Source organism: Bos indicus x Bos taurus, chromosome 1 (genome assembly GCF_003369695.1).
Source record: "Bos indicus x Bos taurus breed Angus x Brahman F1 hybrid chromosome 1, Bos_hybrid_MaternalHap_v2.0, whole genome shotgun sequence".
Taxonomy (NCBI): Eukaryota; Metazoa; Chordata; class Mammalia; order Artiodactyla; family Bovidae; genus Bos; species Bos indicus x Bos taurus.
Window position 1 is genome coordinate 70341563 of NC_040076.1, and position 24707 is coordinate 70366269.

The window sequence follows — 24707 nt, forward strand, 5'->3', positions numbered from 1 at the left end:
TAACATAAAATAGAAACTAACTTTATTTCTCTGGAAGAAGCAGATATTCATAGCTGGGGCAGCAACTTTGGCAACAGAGACTGGTGGGAAAACACGGAACAGCACAGGGGAAGAGCTGGGTCAAAGAGGAAGCACTGGTGTCCCTCCAGGGCTGCTGCCCCCTTGGTCTCCTTCCAATCCTGGGCCCTAGGGCCCTGGTCCCTGCCAGAGAACAAACTGGCACCCTAGCTCTGCTACCTGAGCCACCTCAGGCTATTTTCAGGCACAAGATCCTAAGACCGGCCAAGTCCCATAATACGACCATGGTGAGGCCACATTCTGTTCGACAGGGCTCCCTGGAAAGGGCCTAGCCCTGTGAAGGGCCCCCACCCACTTCCTGGTCCACTTCTCTGTATGGCCAACACATCCTCCCTGCCCAAGGTCAAGTCTGGCTTTCCCGCCGGCAAGGCCTGGCCACACCCTTTAGCCACAGGCTCCACCAGGGACTGAAGCCCAGAGGCAGGTCCCTCCTGCACCTTGGCTGGGGCAGCACAGGCTCTGGAGCTGCAGGGTCAGCACTGGGGGAGCGAGGGACAGGCGGGGTGGGGGTCCCAGCGTCCCAGCTTCCTGCTGCCGTGGCCTCGCTCTGCCACTGGGAGCCGTGGATGCAGCAGGTCCTCCAGGCCTGGCAGGGAGTCTCCCCGCCCTCCTCAGATGGACAAGCTTAAGTGATTCCTTCAGGGCAGATCCTCTGGCTCTTCAGGCATCTCAACGCCTAAAGGATGGGAAACAATCAGAAAGCCCTCCGTCAGCAGGGGTCAGTGCAAGAGGATGGAAGGTCCAGGGTAAGCAGGTACGAGAAGGCCTCTTGGTGCAGGCCAAAGGGGTTGAAAATGGGTGGTTCTAGGCAATAATTTTGGAATTTATCATCCTGGATGCCTTCTTTAACCGTGTATCATTAACTGATGCAAATGAGTAAGAATGACCACAAGGTAACGGTTAACATTCAGGGACAGCGTCCTGTGGGCCAGACACCTGCTGTGTGGTATGACAGAGGCATCCCTCATTAATTCTTCTAACCATTTCTATGAGCTTGGAACTAACACTGATACACATGTTACAGATGAGCACCCTGAGAGATCAGGAAAGGAGCATAAGCTGACACCATATGTGAGCAGGGCGTTGGGCTCCAACCAGGCTGTCCTGCCAGGGGACTCTTGACACCCCACACCCTGCCAGCACCTCCCAGGGAAGAAGTTCACTTTTGACTCAATAAAACTTTCATTGGTATTTATACTCTACATCAAGTTTGCTATTAATATACATCTATATATTTTGTCAGATTACATATAAATTTTTTACAGGAAAAGTAATGGATTTTTTTTTATTAGACATTCCTTTAAAAAGGCATTAAAACTTCAAGTGTTATTTTAAACACAAATAGGAAATGAGAAGGTGAGAAGTATTTGTCTAAATTATTGGATCCTAAACTGCTGCTCGCTAGAGCCTGCTTAGGAAGCAAGCTCCCTGCAACCAGAGTGGCTCTGATTCCTCTTACTCATTAGTTCATCTGAACAAAGAAGCTATGAAGTCAAGACAAACGTGCTTAGGAGAAACTGTTTTCCTTGAGAACTGCCTGTCTTGTGGGATTGGGACCCCCTCCCTCCTCCTGCCTGGAGCCCTGTGTCTGGCCGTGCCATGTTGGCTACTCCCAGGGGGGCTGCTCCAGGAAGCCCGGGGACAGGAAGATGGCAGATGCAGGGTTTGCTCACTTGTGGTGGGCAGGGCCGCAGGAGCCCAGCAGGTGGCAGCCGGCCTGTTCCAGGTTCCAGTCGAACATCTCCAGCACATTGTGGCACTCGCCTCGTGGCCGCAGACCCAGACCAAAGAGCTGCTCCACCTGGGGAGCAGAGGGCGGTGCCATGGGACACACTGGGGTGGGGTGCTGGACCAGGGCAGGGCAGAGGAGGGGGGTGGGGGGAGGGAGGGAGAGAGTGGGAGGAGAGCCGCAGAACAGTCTTCAGGGTCCCTGAAAGCCAGAGTGGGCAGGAGGTGGTGGTACCTTCAGATACTGGGCAGCCCTCTGCACGCTCCAGCTGTGGCTCTGCAGGGCCGCCTGGCACTCCTCTGTGGTCACCCCATGCACCATGGCCTGCAGCTGGGCACACCACCCCCACCCGTCAGCACCACTCAGGCCCCTTCCTCTGGGTCCCTCGGGCCCCCGCCCCTTCTCACCCTGCAGCCAGGCCCACTACTCACCATCTGGATCTTGTCTGCAGGCCGCCCAGCCTCTGGCCCGTCCCCGGGGTAGCCCCTCTGTGGCAGCCGAGCAGTGGCCCTCAGGGAGGATGGCCGGGCCCCTGGGTTGCTGTTGTTGCTGGAGAAGTTGGCCTTGGGGTCTGGGGCAGCCTGGGGCATTGGTCGAACAGTGGCAGTGGGGGCGGCTGGGGCTGGGGTGCTGGGCGGGGGCAGCAGCAGGGGTATGGGCGTGGGGTCTGGCCCTCTGGGGCTCTGGGCCTCATGCAGGAAGCGCTGGTAGCGCTCCAGGTAGGGCGGGCGCTCGGGCAGCAGGTAGTAGTGGGTGCTGCTGACCTTCTTCCCGTCTCGGACGATGGGCAAGATGCAGGGGCCGGCCCGCGGGCCAGGCGCCTGGATCACCTGGGGTGTGGCGTACTTGGGGTCTGAGGCAAAGCTCTGGGTGGTGGGCATGGTCTTCCCAGGTGAGCTGGAGAGCCGGGGAGGCAGCGGGGAGCTGCCAGGTGGCACCAGGGGGCTGGGAGTCCTGGAGCCTTGTGGAGACAGGGGCTCCCGGGGAGGCACCCGGGGAGGGGAGGCAGGTCCGGGCCACCGGCCCATCTCCTCCTCACCTGGGGGGACTGGAGACAGCTCACCACGCGAGCGCGTGGGCCTCGGGGGGATGGGCACCCGGGGGGGCACCTGGGGCTTGTCGTCACCCCCAGGGCTGGGTGAGGGGACCAGAGAGCCAGGCGGGACCTGTAGCTGCCGCATGCATTCCTGCTGCAGCGCCTGGAAGATCTCTGCGGTTTGGGCCGAGTTGGGTGGCTTGCCCCCACTCTGGGGTGGGAGGAACAGGTTGTCCTCCAGCGGGGGGAGGAGCCTCGCCGGCTCAGGCACAAAGGCATAGTTGGTCTCGCCCTGGCTGGGCTCAGCAGAGACCCCGGCGCCCACGAGGGTGCTGTTGATGGAGCAGACCTCGAAGTCATCCTCATCCTGGGCCACGTCATCGTAGGCGGGAGGCGGGGGCAGTGGGCGTGCATCCCAGTCCACCACAGGCGTGGGATGCAGGGGCCGGGGCAGGGCCCGTGTAGGGCTCTGTGGCGGGGTCTTGTCCAGCAAGGAACAGGCGTCCATGGCCAGCTGCGCCAGTGATGGGGCACAGGGCCGTGGGGCCGGCACAACAGGCTCCTCGCCGAAATCGATGAGCGTGACCTCGCCACCACCGCGGCCGGCCTTGGTGCCTGGCACCCGGGCTGAGGGCTTCGCGAGCCACAGCCCACGGGGCAGTCCTGGCTTTCGCAGGCCCAGCCTCTTGAAGTCGCTGGACAGGGGGTCTTGGTCCTCACTCACGGGGTCGTAGGTTGGTTCTGTGATGGAAGGGAGAACCCCAACAGGGAGGCAGCGTCAGGCAGGTGGATGGGGAAGACAGTCAAGTATCTCTACCAGCTCCCAATTCCCTGGAAGGGCAGCCCTCAGCCACCAGAATCATCCGTGCACACAGACCCTTTCCAAACAGGAGGGGAGAACCTGCTCTGGGGGCTAGCAGCCCTCCACAGGGGCCAGTGAGCCCCTGCCTCCATTGCAGCTAGAGCAAGCAATACCCCACATCCGCCCGCTTCAATACCCTCTCTATTGACACAAGACCCCAAATCCCTGTGGGCCCTGGTTAGCAATCCCTACTCCGTTACAGCACACCATTAGTGCAGGCAGGGGCTATGGGCCATCTCCCACCGTCAAGGGCAACAGGAGCCATCCTTAGAGAGGACAGGGCTCCCGACAAACTGGCACGAAAGCCCAGACACAGCTTCTGCAGGTCCAGCAGGAAGTGAGGCAGGGCTGCACAATGGTGGGCAGAGGTGGCGGTGGGCACCAGGACCACACTCTTATTCCAGAAGCCCAGGCTTTGGGGGGTTGGGGGGAAGGGCAGGCATGCTGGGCCAGGTCAGCCGCAGAAGCTCACAGCACACGCCCACCTCCCCTCCCCCGGCCGGCCAGGGCTCTGTACCTTCCAGAAGGAGAGGAGTGAGAGGAGAGAGGGGGCGGGGGCGGGGGCCAAGGCACCGGGAGCAGCCCCACTTACTCTGAGTGAAGATGGCAGGCTGAGGAGGGCGAGGTGGAGGCTCCCCTGCAAGAAAGGCCATGCGGAGAGTAGAGGGGCAGAGCAGGAGAGGACAAGGGAGGGGAGACAGAGCCGGAGAGAAGGGCAGAGTGCGGGGGGGAGAGAGAGAGAGAGAAAGTGAATAGGGGGAGTGAACGCACACACCCAGCAGCGATGGGAAGCAATGGGGCGGCAGGATGGGAAAACTGTGTTCCGGACCCACGGGCCCAGGATCCGGGAGATGGATGAGGCTCCCAGCCAAGATGGAGCCTGGGGGGTGGCTTTGGCTCAGGAAAGGAGAGCAGGATTAGGGGGCAGTGAGGAGAGCCAGGATCTGAGCATGGCGGGGAGGAGGAGGGAGAGGAGGAAAGCAGAGAGGGCAGGCCAGCGCTGGCCAGACTGACGATGCCCACCTCGGCGGATACCACTGCCTCTCACCGCCCGCCCCACTCCCCGCCGGAGCCAGGGACACAGCTGTCCCCCGTGGCCCTGACCCAACCGGCTCAGGGTAGCCCGAGGAGGCAGCACCTCTTGCTCGGTAGCTGATGAGCTAGGGGACTGAGGGTTTGGGGACCCTTACTTTTCACCCTGCCCAGATGCTGGGTGGGCCTGGATGTGCTCAGTTCCACGCTCAGCAGGTCAGGAGGGTCCATGGGGTTTCCCAGATACAGTCTGTGGGGAGAAAAGCGGGTCAGAGATGGGTGCAAGTAGGGTGGTGGCAGAGAGGGCACCCTGGGGGAGTTGCTGGGCCTGTGCCCAGGCCTCAGGCAGAGGACAGAAGAGTCCTGTCCAAGCCCCTGATGGACGTGGGTCTGGAGCACAGGACTTCTGGCTCCCAGGCGCTCCCTTCCAAAGATCCAGCAGTGACCAGGGGAGGGTGCCACGGAGAGGGGGCAGAGGAAGAACTCCTGAGTGTAGGCTGAAAAGCCTAGGATTGTATGGGCTCCAAGTACTCCCTGAAAGGGTAGAGCTGGCCCTCTGCAACCCCCACGGCACCCCCACCCCCACTCAGCAGCCACCTGCTGCCACTCTCTTCTCTGCTGCCAGGCCACACTGCCACGGCCGCCTCCTGCAGGGGGTCTGCAACCCCAGCTCTCTCAGGCCCTCCCCGGCTCTGGTGAGGCAAGAGCCCTGGCACCCTCCCTGGGCTCAGTGTCCTGGTGTGCAGAGCAGGGGGTGAAGGGCAGGCTGAACCTCGCCCCTTGGGACAAGGCCTGTCAGAAGATGGAGAAGAAAGCACTGCTCAGAAGCCCAGTGGGGTTGGCACAGGGGCTTGGAGTCCCAGTAGGAGGAGCTCCAGGTGGCTCCCTGGGGCAGGGCCCTCAGGAAGTGACTAATCCTCCTGTGTGTCTTCCCCAGATGCCCCTAGATGACCTCATCCTTTCGCTTAAAGGAAGCTGAACCCCCTCCCAGGTAGAGTAAGCAGGGTGGGGTGGGGTGGGGAGGGGCAGAGGGCTCCGAGCTGCTGCCTAAATGCCCTCTGGAGTGTCCCTGCAGGGAGTTTTTCTGCACCTTGCCTCTCAGGCCTGAGCCAGCAGCTTCCGTCTCTAGGACATGGGTGCTTCCAGCAGAAGAAGGGAAACTGCCACCAAGTACTGGGGATCAGGAGATGCTTCCTACTAACTGCTTCCAAAGGCTACTTCCAAGTCCATTTTCCTAAGGTCAGTTTTCAGGGAGAACTTAAGAGGTGCAGGCCCTAGAGGCCCTTCCACCAAAGGAAGACTTGGTCCAACCTTTGAAGCTGCAACCTCAGGCCTGCCTGCAAGGAAAGGCCTAGGACAGGAGACCCTTGGCCCAGGGCTGTAATGGGGACCTTGGAGGCCTGGAGAGCCTGAGTGCCCGGAGAAGGGCTGCTGGCCCTGGAGCCCCCATGTGGTACCCCACCAGTACTCACTCATCAATCTTGTCAGGGAAGCCCCAGCAGTGGCGGGGGTCACTGTCGCCATGCCCCGTGTGGATGAAGCTATTCTGCAGTGGCTGGCTGATGTCCTGGGCTGACAGACCAGCCACGGAGGTCACCACGTTGCGAGGGAAGGGCCCCACGCACAGCGTCCGCGTGTTCTGCCCACGCCACCAGTAATTCTCAGCCCTGCCCAACAGAGGTGATGTGGTAAATGCCAGGGTGTGGTGGAAGGTCCCAAGGACGGGACCCTTTTCATACCAAGCTCTCTGCACCATGGTATCTGACCACCTCAGCGGAAAAGAACATCAGGGTGAGGGCCCCAGGATCAGAGCAGCCCACCAGCAGCCCCCCAGGATCTGCCACTCACCCAGTACAGGGCCTGGCGTTAGCACAGAGCCTTACCCTAAGCGACTCAGATGGGCCAGACAGCTTTTCCTCCAGTTTAGAAATAAAGAAACACGTTCAAACAAGTAACACAACTTGCCTACAGTTACCAGAGTGCAGCAGATCCAGGATTCAAACCCAGTTGTCAGTCTGTGAAGCCGTACTCTTCTCACCGTACCACCTCACCTCCCTTCTCCCCTGGCAAGGCCTAAGCCCCTGTCCTCCCCTGGCCACCCAATTTCACTCTTCAACCTGGTTCCAGGAGCTCTAAGCTGCAGGGGCCCAAAGGAGCACCACGGCCTTAGCGTTGGGCTTGGGGCCAAGCCCTCCAACCACATCCCTCCTGCAGGCAGGTACTCCTTCAGAAGCTTGGAAGCACCTGGGGCAACCCAAGGTTTACGTATCTCCAGGGCCTTCCACCACCTCCTGCCAGGACTGTGGGACCCTCGCTCTCACCCCCACCCACCTCCTTGCCTTAAACAAGGGGTCCAGGAGGGACCCCAGCCTCCCAGTGTGGCTGGACTGTGGGACCACCAGCCCCTCACTCTGACTTCAGACAGACTCTGTTGGCACAGCCTAGGTCCGGGCCTGGGGTCGGCGGTGGAAGCCGGGCCAGGTGGGCAGGAAAGAACAAAATGCCCTCTTGGATGCTTCGAAAGCCAAAGAGTCAACAGCCCCGAGGCTCCTGCACCTGCTGCTGAGATCGCTCACACTGGGAACAGGCCCAGATTTTGGGCAACGGCAGAGGTGGGGAGGGCCTCCTGCAGCTGTAGGGGGGGTCCATGTGGCACCAAGCTGTGTCCCTTCACTGTCAGCCCCCTACCCGTACACTACCTGTCCACACCAGGGGCATAGAGCAAGGTTTCCTCCCATCTGCAGCCAGATCGGAGGGTTGGGGGAGGTGGAAGCAGGACGGAGGCAGTGAGGCCCATGAGCACAGTGATTCTGGGGGAGCTAGGAGGTGCAAGGGGAGGGCTGAGGGCCCAGCCTCCTTGCCAACAAGGCTGCTTGCCCAGCCACCACAGACACAGCAACCCTGTGATTACCGCCGTGCCTCTCGGGGGTGAGGGCAGGAAGGGAAGGAAGAAGAGAGGACAACACCCGGGAAGGGACAAAGCCCATCCAAAAATAGCAGGGCCATTCCAAGGAGAGGAGCACATCCCCTCCCCACCCCACCTCCAGGCTGGCTGAGGCCAAAGAGGCATAGAGGGGAGGGCCTGGCACCCAGCCCCCGATGCTGCCCTCCCCCCAACACCCACAGGCCCCCGGGTCTCATGGGCCCCTCCGCGGAACAGCCTCAGACACCAAACCCAGCAGCTGGATGCTGGATTCTGCTCTGCACACCTCTCCAGAGATGCTCACTAACTGAGCTGGAGAAGCAGTGCAGAGTGGAACAGACTCACACCGGAATCACGACCACCCAGGGGGGCAGGTGGTCACTCCCTCCACTCCTTCCCTTTTGCTAACACAGCCCCTCACCTGGAAGCCTCCTCTGGACCCACTTCTGAGAGGGGAGAGCAGACTAAGCCTACCTTCCTTGTTACCTGTATGGCCAAGACAAGAGCCAGGCCTAGAAGGAAGGGATCCTTTGTCACTGCTGGGAGTCCTGACACCAAGTCTCAAAAAAGGCTTTGCTACAGGTGGGGGCTGTGGGGAGTGCAGAGTATGTGTAGGAAACATACTTGGGAACCACATCCTAAGCACGGAAGCAGCATCCTCCCAGGGAGAGTCAAATATAACTCCCGAGGTGGCCAATGCTACGTTCCACTGCTCCCAGTCCCCTCCCCCGCCCTCCAAGGCTCTGTGGGATGGAGACACCATCAGCCCAGGAGAAGCAGGTCAGCCTTTCCCACCCAGATTGCTCTGGCCACACCTCCCTTCAGCCCAGAGTCTCCATGGCAACAGGAGGGCACAGTCCCTGAAGCAAACCAGCATCTCCAGCAGGATGGCCTCACAGCATCCTGGGACAGGCGAGATATGAAGCAGCAGCCAGGAACCGGGGCCTGGATTAGGAACCACTGAAGGCTGCCCCAGTCCTACTGGGGACCAGTCCCTGGAAACCTCAGTCCCAGCCTAGGTAGCCTAGAAATGGCTGACAAACGTGGCTTAAACAGTGCTCTAAACACCACCTGAGCGCTTCTCTCCGGGTGTCCCCAGCAGCCCCTGGCCTTGAGGGACAACACAGCCTTTGCTTCCTCCTCCCTCGCCTACCAGAGGAAGCAGAGGCTCCAGGCACCAGCCAGGCCAAGGACCAGCACAATGGATTTCAAAACCTCTGTTCCCCCACACCTCTGTTTCCCTTCTCTGGCTGGTGGAAACAGAACATCAGAGTTCTGTCAGCCATCCTAGCCTCCAAAGACGCACTGGAGAAGAGCGGTCTTCACCCATCCCTCTCAGTCTAGACAGAGCCTCGCAAGCTGGGCTCACAGAACATCTGGTGTCCTCTCTCTGTCCACTGCCTGATACCTCGAGAAGCACTGAGTCTAAAGAACTGGTCAGAGTCAGGGGCAAGGGTGCTCCCAGACTGTGGCTAGGAGACAGTTTCGGCAAGAAGGAATCCAAGTCTAACAGAAGAGCACAGATGTGAGAGAGCTGAGAGCCAGGCTGCTGGAGGATGGAGAAACAGACTGAGACCCACATGCACAAACCCAGACCCAAAGGGACACCCACAGACAGACAGCCCATCCACCTGGAGATGTGGAGACAGAGCCAGGCAAACACACACACTTGGGACCCAAGGACCCAAAGGGACACCCACAAACAGACAGCCCATCCACCCGGAGATGTGGAGACAGAGCCAGGCAAACACACACACTCGGGACCCAAGGACCCAAAGGGACACCCACAGACAGACAGCCCATCCACCCGGAGATGTGGAGACAGAGCCAGGCAAACACACACACTTGGGACCCGAGGACTCAAAGGGACACCCACAGACAGACAGCCCATCCACCCGGAGACATGGAGACAGAGCCAGGCAAACACACACACTCGGGACCCAAGGACCCAAAGGGACACCCACAGACAGACAGCCCATCCACCCGGAGACATGGAGACAGAGCCAGGCAAACCAACGCACTTGGGACCCGAGGACCCAAAGGGACACCCACAGACAGCCCATCCACCCGAAGACATGGAGACAGAGCCAGGCAAACACGCACTTGGGACCCAAGGAAACGAGGCGGCAGCTCAAGCCCTGGCACTACTGACACACGGCCCACTCCCCAAGCCTCGCCGGCTGCCGTGCCTCCTGCCCTCACCTCCCACCTCCTGAGCGGCTCCAGGGACCCACGGCAGGCGCTGTGGTCCAAGTCGGACTGCTGGCCCCAGAGGAAGAGCCCAATGAGCCCACACTGGCAGGCGGTGGCAGCGGAGCCAGCAGCCCGGGACGGAAGGGCGGGGTGGGGGCGGGGTGGGGGCGGGGCCCGCCCACTGGGGCCTCCCAGGAGGAGCGGCTTCCCTGAGCCTCCTGTCCCCCGCCTCGCTCCAGGGGTGACCCTGGGTGCCAGCTCCAGAGACACACGCCCCAGAGACACACCAAGCCCCTGAGTCACCTCCTGGGGAACACTGGGCCCTGGCACATGGTCCCTCACTGAGAGCAAGGGCCTAGGGGCCCTTTACTGAGAGTAAAGGCCTGGGATCTACAGGGCAGAGGAGAGTGCAGGCCCAGGGTTCTGGCATCTGGAGGAGGGAACGGCTGCAGGCTCAGGCTCTGGCCCAAGGTCCTGCCTGCACCTCCAGGAGGGCCCTCATCCTCATCTTCCTATTTCCAGAACCTTCCCCAGACTGCCAAGCCGGAATGCTGGCCTGGAGAGAAGATGCTGGGGGCCACAGGGGTGCAGGTCCCGCTCCTCCACAGACAGCCTGGGCTCTGGGGCCTGTGTCATCAGTCTGACTCAGACCCAGAAGCTCTCCCTTCTCAACAAACACCCATGAGGAACAAAGTTTCTCCAAAGGCCCCAAACCCCAAACCTGAAGTGCAGGTAGAAAGGGCTCCGTGGGAAGCCCCTGCCCCCATCCCTGCCCAGCTCTGAGTCAGAGGAGCTGGGGACTGGGGTGTGGGGTCCAGGGGATTTCCTCCCCTGCTCCTCCATACTCAGCCCCCACCCCAAAGGCACCTCTAGCCGGCCCCACCTCAATCAGTTCCTCAGACATCCCAGGGATCAGATAACAGAGGGTGGGGTGAGCGGTGGGTGGGGACTCCTCCAAGGCAGGCCCACTTGAACTGCGGGGGCTGCAAGTAGAAGACGTGACTCAGGGGATGCTGCCTGTGGGCAGACACGTGCTGCCAGGTGTGAGGGGGAGGGAGGAAAGAGACCCTGCGAGGGCAGCTGGGGACAAAAGGCCTAGCAGAGGATGGAGAGGAGCCCTCGGAGGGAGCTACGGGCTCAGTGGAGGGCAGAGGCTGCCAGGAAAAGGCGGGGCTGCTCTGGGCTACTGCAGGGTGCCCAGGTGAGAGTCCAGAGTCCTTATCCTGACAGGAGGGGAAGAGGAGGGTGGGGGAGGGTAAAAGGAGCCCCCGAGTCCCCAGTTGGGCCCCAGGCCCTGATGCTCCTTCCTACCCACAGTGGTAGCATGGCCCACTGCAGAGCCGCAGCTGAAGCCTAGTGGGCAAAGGGTGGAGGAGACTCCAGGAAGGGAAAGCCCTTTGTATGCCTCGGCACCTGCATACTTCACTCCTCACACTCAGGAGGGGACCCAAGCCTGCCCTCCATCTCGCTGCAGGAGCCAGGGTGTTGCCACAACAGCCTGAGGGGCAGAGGAGCTCTCGGGCCCCAGACGCCTCCTGGCTGAGTCCTTCAAGGCAGTGGGACGCAGACCCCAGGCTCCCTACCTCCCCTCGATGACGGTGATGACATCATTCATCTGGATGTGCAGCTTGTCAGGTTCTTCGAAGTCCTGAAGGGCCCGCATGTCGGTGGGCTGAGCCTGGGGGAGACACCAGTCACTGCCCGCCCCAGGCTGATCTCTGCTTAGATACCCCTGCCCTTGTGGGCACACCTGCCTCACCTCCAGCAGGAAGTCCCGCAGGGCCACAAACGTGGGTCTGTCCTCGGGCTTGTGAGCCCAGCACTGGACCATGACATTGTAGATGTCCTGGGGGCAGTCCTCCGGCCGGGGTAGACGCTCCCCCTCCTTGTCAATCTTATGCAGGATCTGGGGGTGGAGGGGCAGTTTAAGGACAAGCAGAGCACCTGGCTCTTCACCCCCATCTTCCATGTCCCCCAGTCACGGAACCACTGGAACCACAGTCTGCCATGCCTGCACCGCAAAGACCACCTGTGCCTGATCCCCAGGCCTCAGACCCTGACCCCCAGGTCTGCGGCCTCCAAAGAGAGGGCCATGGCAGAGGAGGACCGCGAGCAAGCCAGGCTGGTCTGTTCCTCACCACTGGGGCCATGCTCCCCGCTCAGCTCTCTGAGGGGTTCGAGCAGACACAGGGCACTGGACACAGCGATTCCAACAGGTGAGAGCCACTTCCAACTGGGCCAGGCAGAGAGCCAGGGATCAAATCAACCCCCGGCCACCCGGTGGGGAGCACCACCCCAGCCCCCTCACCTGACTGCCATTGAGGCCAATCCAGGGCTCCTGGCCATAGGTGAACATCTCCCACAGCGTGACCCCAAACATCCAGGTGTCGCTGGCGTGGGAGAAGGTGCGTGTCTTCAGGCTCTCTGGGGCACACCTGGCAGAGGCACGGGTCAAACAGGTCTCTCAGAGAACCCTTGCCCCTGCAGCAGCCCCAGTGGACCCCAAATGCTCCTGCACAAGCCTGCTGTTGCTCTGAGAGCCCAGGCACACAGCAGGCACTGGGGGCACAGTGTGAAGTGGACAGGGCAGGCCTTCTAGACTACGGGGTGCACAGTCGTGGACCCAACCGTCTCTGCTCAGGTCTTTCGTCCACATGCAGCCTGGAGCAGGAAGAGGGGGGGCATTCCCACAGGGAAGCAGGGCAAGGAGGAGGGTCAGAGGCTCCAGGAGGGGCAAAAGGGGGGCGGGGATAAGATCCCAGGCTGTTTTCTAATTGTGGTGGGAGGATGACAATTTCCAGATTTGGGGCAGGATCCTAGGATTTAGGCCATTTCAGCAGGAAGGTGTGGGTGGGAAATCTGGACAGGGCCTGAAGAAGAACCAAAAAGGGTGGGAAGAGGCACAGTGGTGTCCCCAGACGTCCCCACATGCCCTCCGGGGCGAGGAAGAAACATGCCACTGCAGTGAAGCCAGCAAGGGGCAAGCACTCCAGGGTGGACTGCGGTGCCAGAAGTGAGGAGGAAGTGCCCTCGGGGGAGAATCAGAGATGTCTTGTGGGACTCGAGAGCTGGCCCAGCCATTCAAAGAGGGGGTAGAGGGTTGGGGGTGGGAGGGAGGGACACAGGTAAAATCATGTTCCTTAAGACCCACATTCCTCATCTATGAAATGGTAATAACAATAGTCTGCTCGCTTCATAGGGTTGTTTTAAGAGGGCTGCATAACAAAGTGACCTTATAATTTACCAGGGTGCCTGACTATGAAAAGAGGTGTTATTAATCACTGGAGGACATTAGGCAGGATCCAGGATGTGTGATCATCCTCGATATAAGGTCAGTAATTAATTAGGGTGATCGTATATCCTGGATTAGAAGGGTTTTCTGGCAAGCAGAACTGGACCGACTCCTCCCACCCCAAAGCTAGGAGACCACGCTCCTCCAGGTGCCTCTGATATCAGAGGCCCGTGACGGTCTCAGCGCAGGATAAGCTCACACAGGGGCCAGGGCAGGGCCAGATACCAGCCCAGTGTGCAGGTGAACATTTCTCATCAGTCTACAAGGCCCTGCCTGGAACACACCAGCCAGTCTCTGCCTGGCTGACTTCTGCTGTCTTAGGAGCTTAATACTGGGTCTTCCCCAAAGCCTTCCCGCATCCCCACAGCACTTAGCCCTGTGTGTTCCAGCACCCGCTACGAGGGCCCACAAGCATTTCTGGATGGATAAGTGAATGGATGGGCACACGAGAAAGGAAGCCAGGCCCAGAAGACACAATGCCTAGTGGAGGTACAGAAGGCCCTGGAAGCGCCAAGGCCTGGGTGTGTAGGGACTAGGGCGGGGCTGGGTCCAGGGCCTGGGAGCCAGCAGCGCCTGCCCCTCACCAGGCAAAGGGCACCTTGCGATGTTCCTGCATGACGTAGTGGTCGTCGTTCTGGGGCAGTGCTCGCATCAGCCCGAAGTCCCCTATCTTGACCAGGTCGCGGGTGGCCAACAGCAGATTTCGGGCGGCCAGGTCCCGGTGGATGAAGCGCTTGGCCTCCAGGTAGCCCATGCCCTCAGCCACCTGCACAGCGTAGCGGCTCAGGGTGCCCAGCAGGAAGTGGCCCTGGTGCTTGCGCAGCCGGTCCAACAATGATCCCAGAGGTGCCAGCTCTGTCACCTGAGGCCGCAGGGGAGGAGGGAAGGAGGCATAAGCATGGCTGAGCCCTGCCCCTCCCCTCAAGGCCTGCCACTGCCATGCTCCTTCCTGACCTGTCCTCCGGGGCCCTCGCCCTCCAGGGAACATGGGAAACTGAGGCCCAGAGAAGCCACCCAAAGGGGCCCAGCTTTTAGCAATGCCAAAAACTAAACTCTGGGGCCAGGCTCGCCCATAGGTGCAACTCTTTGCCAGAGAACACAAGCACAATCCGGAGAGGGAAGAGAGGTCTGGCTGCACAGTCAGCAGGGCAGGCCTGGGAACCCCTCTGCCACTTGGGGGTGGAGGGACCAAAGCAGGACCTTCGTCAGGAAGGAGTGACCGCAGCACTAGCAGGAGGTGAGGGGGGCCTGGGGGCCCAAGACCACAGGCCCTTCCCTGTCCCCAGCCCCCTTCTGCCCACGGTATGCACCATCTTCATGGGCGGTGTGAGCACCACCCCGTAGAGGCGAATGAGGTTTCGGTGGTCAAGCGAGTGCATGGCGTTGACCTCCCGGATGAAGTCGTCCATGGCCTCCGGCTGGCTCAGCACGTCGGGCTTCAGGCACTTCACAGCCACGCTCACCTAGCCAGAGCAAGGGATTGCAGGGAGTCAGGACAGACCCCAGTCCCAACCCACTGGGCCAGCTTGCTCCTCCTCCTGCCTCAGGTCTGCTCATCTGGGTGAGCCTGTCCCAGGCGCCCGTGGCCTGGCATGGGGAGGGCAGCTGGCTGACGTCCAAAGGCCATGAGCTGGGCCTCCCCTTCGTGAGGGCATGCCCAGGTTAAGTGGCAATGATAAGGAAAGAGATGACTGGTATGATGATAGAATATTAAAATATTAAAATAAAAAGATGTTTTTGGTGTGGAAAGTAAATGCTTTAAATATAATGCCATAAAACTAAGCTATGGTGACAGGAGTCAGACCAGTGGCTTTCTCTTGAAGGAAGAGGACGCCCAGTGGAAGAGGTGCAGGAGCCTCCTGGGGCAAGAGAGATGTCCCATACCATGATCTGGGCAATGGTCACACAGGCCCGTGCGTATGTGAAAATTCACTGAGCTGTACGCTCAAAAACTGTGTGCTTTACTGCACACGTACTATCTATCCCTCTGGGGAAATTTTTAAAGATACAATACTAAGACAAAAGGGCAAGAGTTAAAAAGCTGTGTTTGAAATCTGTATCTTGAAGAAATTCAATAAAATGCCTGAGGGGGGGAAACAGGTGGAAACACTAACTTGGCTTCCTCTGAGTGGTGGGAAACAGATATTTTTTAATTTTAATTTTTAAAAGAGTTTTCAAACTTTTATGATAAGTAAAACAGTTTTATAACTGAAAAAGAAACCCTTGTGTCGAGTTAACCCTGAGCATGGACTCCAGGGTGAGCCACTCTGGATCTGTGCCCAGCCCCCTTCACATCCGAGTGGAGGGGACCGATCCACCTTGGAGGGCAGAGCAGGGCCTCTGCCCCTCCACCACACCCCCAAGGACCCAGGGAGCTCACCGTCTTCCCCGAGGGGGCGTCCCACTCGCCCCTGCGCACCACGCCAAAGGAGCCATCTCCCAGCTTCTCGAAGAGATGCAGGTCCTTCTCCCCAATGAGGCAGGTGAGGCTCTGCAGGGACCCCTCCCCAGCAGAGCCCCCTGGGGTGGGCGAGGTCTTCCGGAAGGTGCTCTGAGAGTGATGAGGGGGGAACTCAGCCTCCAGCCGCTTTCCACTGAACACCTGTTTGAAGGCAGTCGGGGGCCAGATGGAACCCTGAGGTCCCAGGGCCAGTCATTCCGTCCTGCCCCACTTGGTCCTCGGTGAGGCCTCCACACAGGTACTGGCTTTGCCAAACTTCCAGGAGACAGCCTGGCTGGAGGCCCATGTCCCCTCCTGACCACACCACCAAATGGGAGCCCACGGTCTCAGGGTGGCCTCAGGATATGTGCCAGAAATGGACTACAGGAGTGTAGCCCGTGGCTGCTGTGGCCCCACACCCAGCTGTGGGGTCAGGGACAGCTCAAAGGCACCCCCCTCCACCCCACCTGTCCCTCTCTGCACCCCTGCCCAGCACAGACTCCAGCCCCTCACCCAAGCAGATGGGCTTTAGCCTCAGGGGCCCTCACAAACACCTCCCATCCATTTTTAGCCCTGGCCCCTTCTCTGGGTTGCCCATTTGGCGCTGTCTGTCTCCACCCTCCCCAGGGAGTCGGCTGCCCTTCATCCTGCCAGGAGAGAGGATAATTTGAGCCTGAGGTTGGACCGTGAGAGAGAGAGAGAGACAGAGAGACAGAGAGAGAGAGAGAGAGAGAGAGAGAGAGAGAGAGAGAGAGAGAGAGAGAGAGTGTGTGTGTGTGTGTGTGTGTGTGTGTGTGTGTGTGTGTGTGTTTGTGTGTGTGTAATGGGGTGGGGGTGGGGGAATGGGGAGAGGGGGTGAAGATGAAGCAAGGCCTTGCTGGGGAAGGGCCTGGGAAGACAGCTGGGCTTCTGGAGAGAGGCCCAGAGCTGAGAGCTCAGAAAGAAGGAAGGTTGGGGGACTCTGTAGCCTGAGCTTGGGAGGGAAGGGGCCAAAGGTCAGGGAACAAGAGGGAAGCCCTGAGAGTCAGAGCAGCTCTGACAGTTTAACATGGCCACCCTACCAGGGCATGCAAAGCCCTTGAGGTAGCACACTCTGCTCAGCTGGGCACCTGCCCCCAAGGCTGGCAGAGTCTCGTCTGTACAGGGTGAAGGGGTCTCCAATCTGAGGGCCTCTTCTCACCACTGCTCCATCTTTCCTCCCAGCAACTGGAATCTCTTCCATTCCAAGCCACGTTCAGCTGACAAAGCCCTTCACAGCCTTTTTCTCAAGGGATCCTCCCCAAGGCTCTGAGGTGAGCTGGGCAGTGTGGCTGGCACTGTTTTACCGACCACATATCTCAAATCTGGAGAGGTCAACTGACTGGCCCAGAGACCTCCAGTCAGTCGGAGGTAGATCCAAGACCCCTGAGTCCTGCACACTGCACAACTCTTCTCTCCTGCCTTCACCCACCCCAACACACTCATCCTTCCTGAAAACCTGGGCAAGGGACCAGGACAGTGTCCCCAGAAAAGGCTACAAGATCCCAAGACACAGCCCCTTTGCCAGATCACAGCCAGGAAATCTCTGCTGCCCAATCCCAGGTCCAGCTGTTTGGTACTGCCCACCCCCCACCCAACCCTGAGGCCAGAAGTGGGGCGGGAAGGCCCGGCTGGTTCATTTCCTCTCGCATTGTCTTCCAGACAATGGGCAAAGTTCCACTGAGTCAGACCTGGGACTCACCACTCCACAGACCCAAATTAGAGAAAGGGGGGTGGGGGAGGCCTTGGGGAAGGAAGCTGTCAGGGAGGCCAGTAGACCAGAGAAACCCTCCACAGACTAGGAAGGTGGGGGAGGAGGGAAGCAAAGCCATCCTGGGTCCAGACAGTCCCACCGCCCCATACTGGACAGCGGCCCCAACACTCAGCGCAAGGGCTCAAGTTACAGAGCACTTGTCAACAAGCGCCTGCTCCATGCCCGGCACCACCACCCAGCGGGAGGGGACGTGGAGCCAAGGCTGCATACAGGCCACTCAGCACCGTCTCCAGCGGAGACAGACACTTAGCCGGGCAGCTCTACAAGTACCCTGCCTGATAAGACCCCGGAGGAGGAGGTCTGTACAAAGTGTGAGATTACACCGCGGGGAGAGGGAAGGCTCCCAGGTGACGTCAGAGGCGCCCCGATGAAACCCCACTCCCACCTCCTTCCCAGTCCACCCACCTTGCTCATCCAGGACTTGCGTTTGCACATGGCCTTCCTCCTCTTCACGGCCTCCCATAGCCGCCGCTGGCCTGCGGGGCAGGGGGGAAGGGGAACCCATGCTGTTAAAGCGCTCATCCCCCCACAGAGGCTGCTTCCTCGTCCTCCTGGGGGAGGCCACCACTAGACAGTGCGCAGCGCAGCAACGCCAAGGAACAAGCCGTCCCCACCACCAGGGCCCGGCCGCCATTAACCAGATGGGCACTGCGTCCCACTTCCAGGCAATTCTTCTCCAAGTGGACGGAGTGTTTAACCACCAAAACTGAACAGCAGTACTCTTATGTCAACTCTCAAGAAAAAATAGTTAAGTCAAGGTGATGGATAGAATTTCTTCAATTTTGAGTTTTTCTCCCATAAGGCTGTATTATGTTCCTGGCATTAACTGTCAGTTCTCTAGGCTACAAGCAGCGTAAATCAGTATCTAAATTCTCACATTATCACTTATTTAGCTATTTTAGGCTGAATGCAGTAAAAAGTTGCTAACGTTCTACAAGGAACACCATGACTTCTAGAAGCTACAGTCAGTACTTTTAGGATAAACACATGGGGGGAGGGGAAGTTAGCCTATAGAACAGATCTTTGTAGGAGAGAGGAGAGAAAGGGACAGATCAGGAGAAAGGCAGCAACCCATCTGAGGGTTTTTATCTTTCCTTCTCCACAGACCTCCAGACACTAGCCCTCCGGGTGTTTGGCACAGGCTCAATTTACAAACGAGGAGGAGATGGAAGAAATACAGCCTACGTATGTCTGCACAAACAAAACTCAGTGTGTTGTTAATCCTGAGTAGCTAGAAATTTAAGTCAGACTCCTCCAACTGCAATTCACCTTCACCACTGCACACTCATTGTGCACAGCTTTAAGCCCCACCTGGGGAGATGGGGGGGCGGATCTTGGACAGGCAGTGAGAGCTCTCAGCTCTGCCACTCAGAACAAAGCAAGGAGGGCTCTCCCACGAGGCCGGCAGTTCTGAGGACAGACAAGGTAACTGGTCTGTGGGTGACGATGGGCAAGGCCACACCCCCACCTACCGGGCCGGCCCATGCCGATCTTCTCCAGGTCCTCGTTCTTGACATACTCAAAGTGGGACAGGCGGGTGACGTTGAGGTCGTCGCGGAGGCGCAGGAAATACTGCTGGAGCTGCACCTCGGACAGCAGCTCTAGCAGCCAGCCTGTGCCCTCCTCTGGCTGCATGCTGCTGCTCCCCAGCCTCTGTGGGAACAGAAGAGCTGCTCAGGGACTGCAGAAGGAAGGGAGGTAACACGCGGCCCTGCTACTGGCCTGGGCTCACCCACATCTTACTGTGTGCTGCAGGGAAGGACTCAAACCCCCGTCCTGCTCCCCCAAACAGCTGCACGTCGTAAGAGCCTGCAGCCATGTCCTGCTTCCTATGGCAACAGGGGTAGAATCAGGGTACCTGGGACATGGCCCAGGCCCTGGAGTCAGGGTCTTACTCCCTAAATCTGTCACCTGTGGTCGAGTGACCTGAGATCAAACTCTGTCCTCTGGTTCCCCACTGGCTCTTCGACTCTCCTGGCATCACAAACTCTATAAAAATCTGATGAAAATATCGATTGGATCTCCAGGAAAATACATACATTCTTATTCATAATGTTACTTAAAAAAGTTGGGGGGGGGGTGCAGTGTCCCTTGAGACCCATCCAAGAGCTCTGCAGATCTGAGGGACCCCACAGGGACTAGATGAGCTCCAGCATGTTCCTCCCAATGCCTGACACTGTAGGAGCTTCTCCTCTGGTCCAAAAACCACTCCCCAGGCACCACACAGAACCACAGGAGCTTGGAGGGAAAGAGGGGTGGAGGCCAGGGCGGGCTCGCAGCCGCAGCCCAGGGAGGCAGTGTGGCTCAGCTACAGTCAACAGTTGTCACAACAGGCTGTGGCCTAGTGGTGTCAAAGATTTTCAATTTTTAAAAGAAATACCAGAAATCGGAATCTGTGTGTAAAATCTCACCATTAAAGAAAGTTTGAGGGACTCTGCCAATGGTCCAGTGGTTAAGAATCCACCTTCCAAGGCAGGGGACTCGGGGTCGAACCCTGATCAGGGAACTAAGATCCCACATGCCACGGGGCAGCTAAGTCATAACTAGAGAGAACCCTGTGCACTGAAACAAAAACCCCACATGCAGCAACTAACACTCGACACAGCCAAATAAATATCTTTAAAAAATTTTTTGAAAAGGTAATATAGGCACATGTAAAATACCAAAAGGCACAATGAAGCCATAATAAAGTCTCATCCCTGCCTGCTGCACGGCCCGTCCCCAAAGTCAGCTGCGTTAATGACTTTTACCCATTCTTCCAGACTTGTTTTCCCCCCACACACATACTCACCCATTACCCACACCATTCTGTTCCTTGTTTACACTTGACATTAGATCTTTCTCCTGACTTTTGAACTATGTCAACTAATTCAAGTTTGAAATATACACACGCAAGCACGTGTGTACACTGTGCTGGCCAAACAAAACTCCGTGCAGGTCACAGTCAGGCACGGGGCCACCAGGGAGTGGGCTCCTACCGACACTCCCTGGGGCCCAGAGAATGAGGCCAGTGGCACCCTCAAAGCTAGGCAGCTTGGCTCATCCGACACCAAACCCATCCTGGTCTGAGTAAGACCCCCTCGGAGCTGAGGGCTTGGCCTAGCCCTGACCTGTGTTCAATCCCCGCTGAAGACAGGGACCAGGGAGAAGGCCAGCTGCTCCGAGAACCCCTCCTCCCCACTGGGAGGCAGGCTTGTCCCCCCAGCTCTCCTCCCAGGTCGCTCTGGGAGAGCAGGCGCTCACAGCTTGGGCCCAGGGCGAGCCTCCTGCCCCCACAGTTCCCAGCGGAGCTGCCAGCCCAGTGCCAGAAGCTCAGACTTTCCCAGGCAGCCCTGGGCAGTACAAAGAGCCACGGACAGAAACGAGACGCCCTCAGTTCAAACCCTGGCTCCTCCACTGAGGCGGCGGCCCAGAAGGGGGTTTCCAAACTTTAAGCCCTAACCATTCACCCGCATGGTTCTCAGGAGGCCTGGGTAGCCCCCTAGAGAACATGTCTGGCTGTCAATATGTTGGGGACCGCTAGTGGCAGTGAGTGAGTGCTGGGATTCTCATACTGTCACAAATCCCATACAACTCAATTTATGCAGGTGAAAAATTTACTTATAGTCATCTGAACAGAGAATCAGATTCCATTTTATACACAAACAAGAAAGTATTTTTCTAATTTTAATATAGACTGAATTTTCCTAGAATGGAACTGCTGTGTAAACTGAGGAGAAACTGGCCTTTTGCTTTGTTCGGAGATGAGAAGTTGTCCACCATTCAGAAAGAGGTCACTGCAGACAGCCCACCCTTACTATTTCAAATGTCTCCTCTCAGTCAGCACTTGCCTGACAACATCTTTGCCTCCACGCTGGTTCTACCTGAGGTCTTAGGATCTGACTGCTTCATAACTGAAGCAGTAACTGATTTCCTTTCCATTTTCCTTTATATTACAGGAGGCATTATGTTAACTGACTACACACATAGGCACATGTGCATACACACAGAATAAACAGGTTGTATTTCTATTAACTTTATTTAAGAAAAATAAAAATAACTAACACTTCAACTACAGTTAACCAGATGCTGGGGACAGTTCTAAGCACTTGGCTGATTAACTCACTTATCCTCATACAAAGTCATCCATTACAAACAAGGGGGTATGGACTGAAGAGAGCAGGGCACCACCTCTTTCCAGAAGAAAGCCCCAAAGGACCCCTGTGAAAATCACTAACCCAGGCAGTGTCTCTCTATGGAGTGACCAGACGGGGCCAGCTCGCACCTCCATCATCACTACCTGGTCCCTGGAGCAGAGTGATCCCACCCCCTACACGGCTCAGCCTAAGATGAGGCTGGCCACCAGAGCAGGTGGTCTGAAGACCCCCACTGCGTCCTCCCCAGTCCTCAAGTCCCAGTGCTCCAGGCCCCTCAACCCTACGCTCCTGGGGGCAGGAGGCAGCCACTCCTGAGAACAGCTCAAAGAACTGCCCTGTGTGGTCAGGGCTGGGGGAGACCCAGGGGCCCCTCCCCTGAAGAAGTCTCTGAGAAAGCACAGTCTGGCCTGTTCCTTTTTCCTGAAACACCAGCTAACAAATCTCCCTGCTCCCCAACCCTGGGAACAGGCTGCTCTGCGTGGGGGGGGCATGTGTGGGAAGACGGGAGAGAACACTGGGATCCCGGGGAAAAGAAGGCGGCAGCCAGGGTCCCAGCCCTGTCTCTACCACCCAGCCCAGGGTGACCCTGGACAAGTCCGCTCCCCCACACCCCACCACCAGCCCGTGTCTTGGCTTCCCCCAGCACAGCCCAGTCTACACACCTGTGTCTGACACGTGTAGCTCTCGTGGCTGGCACACACACTTCCCACACAACACTTTGCCGACACACTCGTCACCAAGAACACAGCCACCAGGGCAGAGAGGCCCTGAGACCCTGTCGAGCCCGCCCCGTCCTTCTCGCTGGCCCTCAGCGCAGGGCTGGCTCTGACGAGCTGATTCAGGCCCGGCTGTCCACTCCCGCCCCCAGCCCCCCACTCACTGTGTACAGTCTCCGCCGGAGTCTGGCTAGAAGAGGGAACGAGAGCTCGAGGCCCGGGAACCGACGAGCTGCTGGCATCTCCACGGAGAAAGACCCACCCTGACCAGGTCACCGGGGCTCTGGCCCGAGAAGTGGGGGGGATGGGGGACAGTGGTCTCAGCTCCTGAACTGCAGGTACTGCCCAGAAGGGAGGTTAGCCAGAGGTCTGCCCCAGAGGCCCCCAGAGTCCACACCAGGAGCGGTGAATACAGTAGAAAAATAGGGTGGTTCCCTTTGCTCTACTCTACAGCTGTTTCCACAGCTGGCCAGCCTGGCAGGAACGAGCTAGTTCTTCTCTGGGGTGGCTGTAGCCTGGGTCCTCTGTCCTGTCTCTCTGTCTTCTCTTCAGTGCAGTGGTCACAGCTCAGCCCTACTCCCGGGCTCCCCCACCCGACTGCCCGCCCTCCCTCCGCCTCCCTCCCTCCCCAGCTGAGCAGCTCTGACACTGGCTGAAAAAGGACCTTTCTGAATCACTGCCAAGAAGGCGGCGGGAATGGGGGGACTCTTCCTCCCAGCCACCCGCGCTGCCCCCCCCACCTCCACATACACAAGGCCCCCTGTCTCTGGCTTCCACCCCAGCCCCCATAGTCGCAGACAACTCCTGGGATTTTAGGGTGGGGGCCATGTCAATCAAGCAGCAATATACAAAGAGGCCCCCATATGTGCTTGTGTGGGGGCTCTGAGGGCTAGTGAGGGGGCCTGGACACCAGAAAGTCAATCCTGGACCTTGCATGCAGACCCTTCAGAGACCCTCCCCCATCTCCCAGCCCCAGCCTTGGCTGGGCGTCTCCTGGCTCAGGCCCTAATGTGGCCCTGTTACCCTGGTGCCCGACGGAAATAAGAGTCTGGCAGCCTGCCAGAGTGGGGCAGTCCAGCCAAGGGTGGGTGGGGGTGAGGGGGAAGGTGAGGAATCTCCACCCCCTCCCCTGGGGTTCCCTTGTCTGCTATGCACATCACCCAGGATGCCTCCTCCCCAGACCAGCTGGCCAAGATCCAAAGCCCCCTCAAAACAAACAAATAAGCCCCTAAACCCTGTGATGGCTCCACCCCAAAACTATAGGATTCCAGGCTATAAGATGTCTCCTGAACAGTACCTACATACAGGGACAACAGCCCCAGCTAGAGGGAACTGCATCACTCCATCAACCCCCCTGGGCCCCCCATGTTCCTAGAGCTGACAATTGATCCCTCTGGCCCTCCTCAAGGGTGCCAGCTGCTCTTACACCCCCCTCACTACAGCCCCCAGACACACCTGACAGCTGCAGGAAGTTCTCTCAGGCTCCCTCAGCCCCCACCCTCAGCCATGCCCAGGGAGCCCCTGTTTCTTGCACACTGCTCTCTTGTCCCTCTCCAGCTGGCTACCAGCTCTGGGAGCCCCAGCTGGCTGGTGGAATAGGCAGCTGGGGTGAGAGTTTTGGGGAGTCAGCATCCCAGGCTCTTTCTAGGGCCTCTCTCTCAGTGATTGACCTTCCTGGCAAGGAGGTGCTTGAAGGGACAGACATTTCCTGATCTGACCCAAGGCGGGAGGAGGGGGCATGGGACACCCCCAGGCAATCAGTCCCTCTTTCCCAGCCCCCTCTCATCCCCCACTACCCAATACTTATGATGCCAGCCAGGTGCAGCCTCTCCTGGGTCCCAGTGAATCACCAGTCTTAGAATGGAACCACAGCTAACGGACAAGAGGAGGTCAGGTCGCAGTCACACTAGAGCTAACTTTCCCCTAAACTCTGGCACACAATGCCCACAGCACAGAGAAACCTATTACCTACCTCCCACCAAGCACCACTCTGAAGGAAACCCAGGCACCTGACTTAAAGGGGACAATTTAAGCAGGATCACTCCCTCTGTCGAAAGTTGGGGGAACTACTGGATTGGAAGGGCCGAATTGAAAATTACAACCGCCCAGAAAGATGTGTCCCAAACTCACTGGAACCCCAGACCTGATTCTCCCCTTGCACGTCAGGTAAGAACAAGCCTCAACAGCTTGCTCAGCAATCCAGCTGTAGGAGGCTGTGAAGAAAAGTAAAGCGTGGTCAGGGGTCAGAGCTCCGACTAGCTCTGGACCCCTTTCTCCCAGCCTTGGAAAACAGCACCCTTCTTCCCCAGCTTTGTCCTGTCAGTGACTGCCCTCTATTGGCCAAAAGAGAAAGTGCTTGATCTCCAAGGGTAAGGGAGGCAGACCCGTAAACACCCTGATCATATTTTCCAAAGCAAACAAGGACATTTGGCTTAATATGCAGATTCATAAAGCCAGTAAGAGGGAATGTCCAGGCAC

At 58.4% G+C, this 24707-nt stretch overlaps 2 protein-coding genes across 15 annotated transcripts in view; one reads left to right on the forward strand and one right to left on the reverse strand.

Moving 5' to 3' along the window:
• TNK2 (tyrosine kinase non receptor 2) overlaps window positions 1-24707 on the reverse strand; it is a 25765-nt gene continuing 1058 nt past the window's right edge. Inside the window, exons 1-16 of one of the 14 annotated variants that reach the window (XM_027537059.1) lie at window positions 22394-22799; window positions 18850-19030; window positions 17783-17853; window positions 15526-15747; window positions 14456-14608; window positions 13730-14007; window positions 12162-12288; window positions 11613-11759; window positions 11437-11531; window positions 6210-6404; window positions 4896-4987; window positions 4223-4342; window positions 2239-3584; window positions 2042-2137; window positions 1752-1879; window positions 1-754 (exon numbers count right to left, since the gene is read on the reverse strand). In XM_027537059.1, the coding sequence (XP_027392860.1) occupies window positions 748-754; window positions 1752-1879; window positions 2042-2137; window positions 2239-3584; window positions 4223-4342; window positions 4896-4987; window positions 6210-6404; window positions 11437-11531; window positions 11613-11759; window positions 12162-12288; window positions 13730-14007; window positions 14456-14608; window positions 15526-15747; window positions 17783-17853; window positions 18850-19030; window positions 22394-22471 (3336 nt within the window). In that variant the 5' untranslated portion in view covers window positions 22472-22799 and the 3' untranslated portion in view covers window positions 1-747. Of the gene's footprint in view, window positions 755-1747; window positions 2009-2041; window positions 2138-2238; window positions 3585-4222; window positions 4343-4895; window positions 4988-6209; window positions 6405-11436; window positions 11532-11612; window positions 11760-12161; window positions 12289-13729; window positions 14008-14455; window positions 14609-15525; window positions 15748-17782; window positions 17854-18849; window positions 19031-22393; window positions 22801-24707 lie in introns of those variants that run through there. The other 13 variants (XM_027537068.1, XR_003510356.1, XM_027537075.1 and 10 more) reach the window with 13 other exon arrangements.
• LOC113897744 (uncharacterized protein KIAA1522-like) overlaps window positions 24343-24707 on the forward strand; it is a 16794-nt gene continuing 16429 nt past the window's right edge. The window contains exon 1 of the mRNA XM_027550694.1: window positions 24343-24395. Within this exon, the coding sequence (XP_027406495.1) occupies window positions 24343-24395 (53 nt within the window). The remainder of the gene's footprint in view (window positions 24396-24707) is intronic.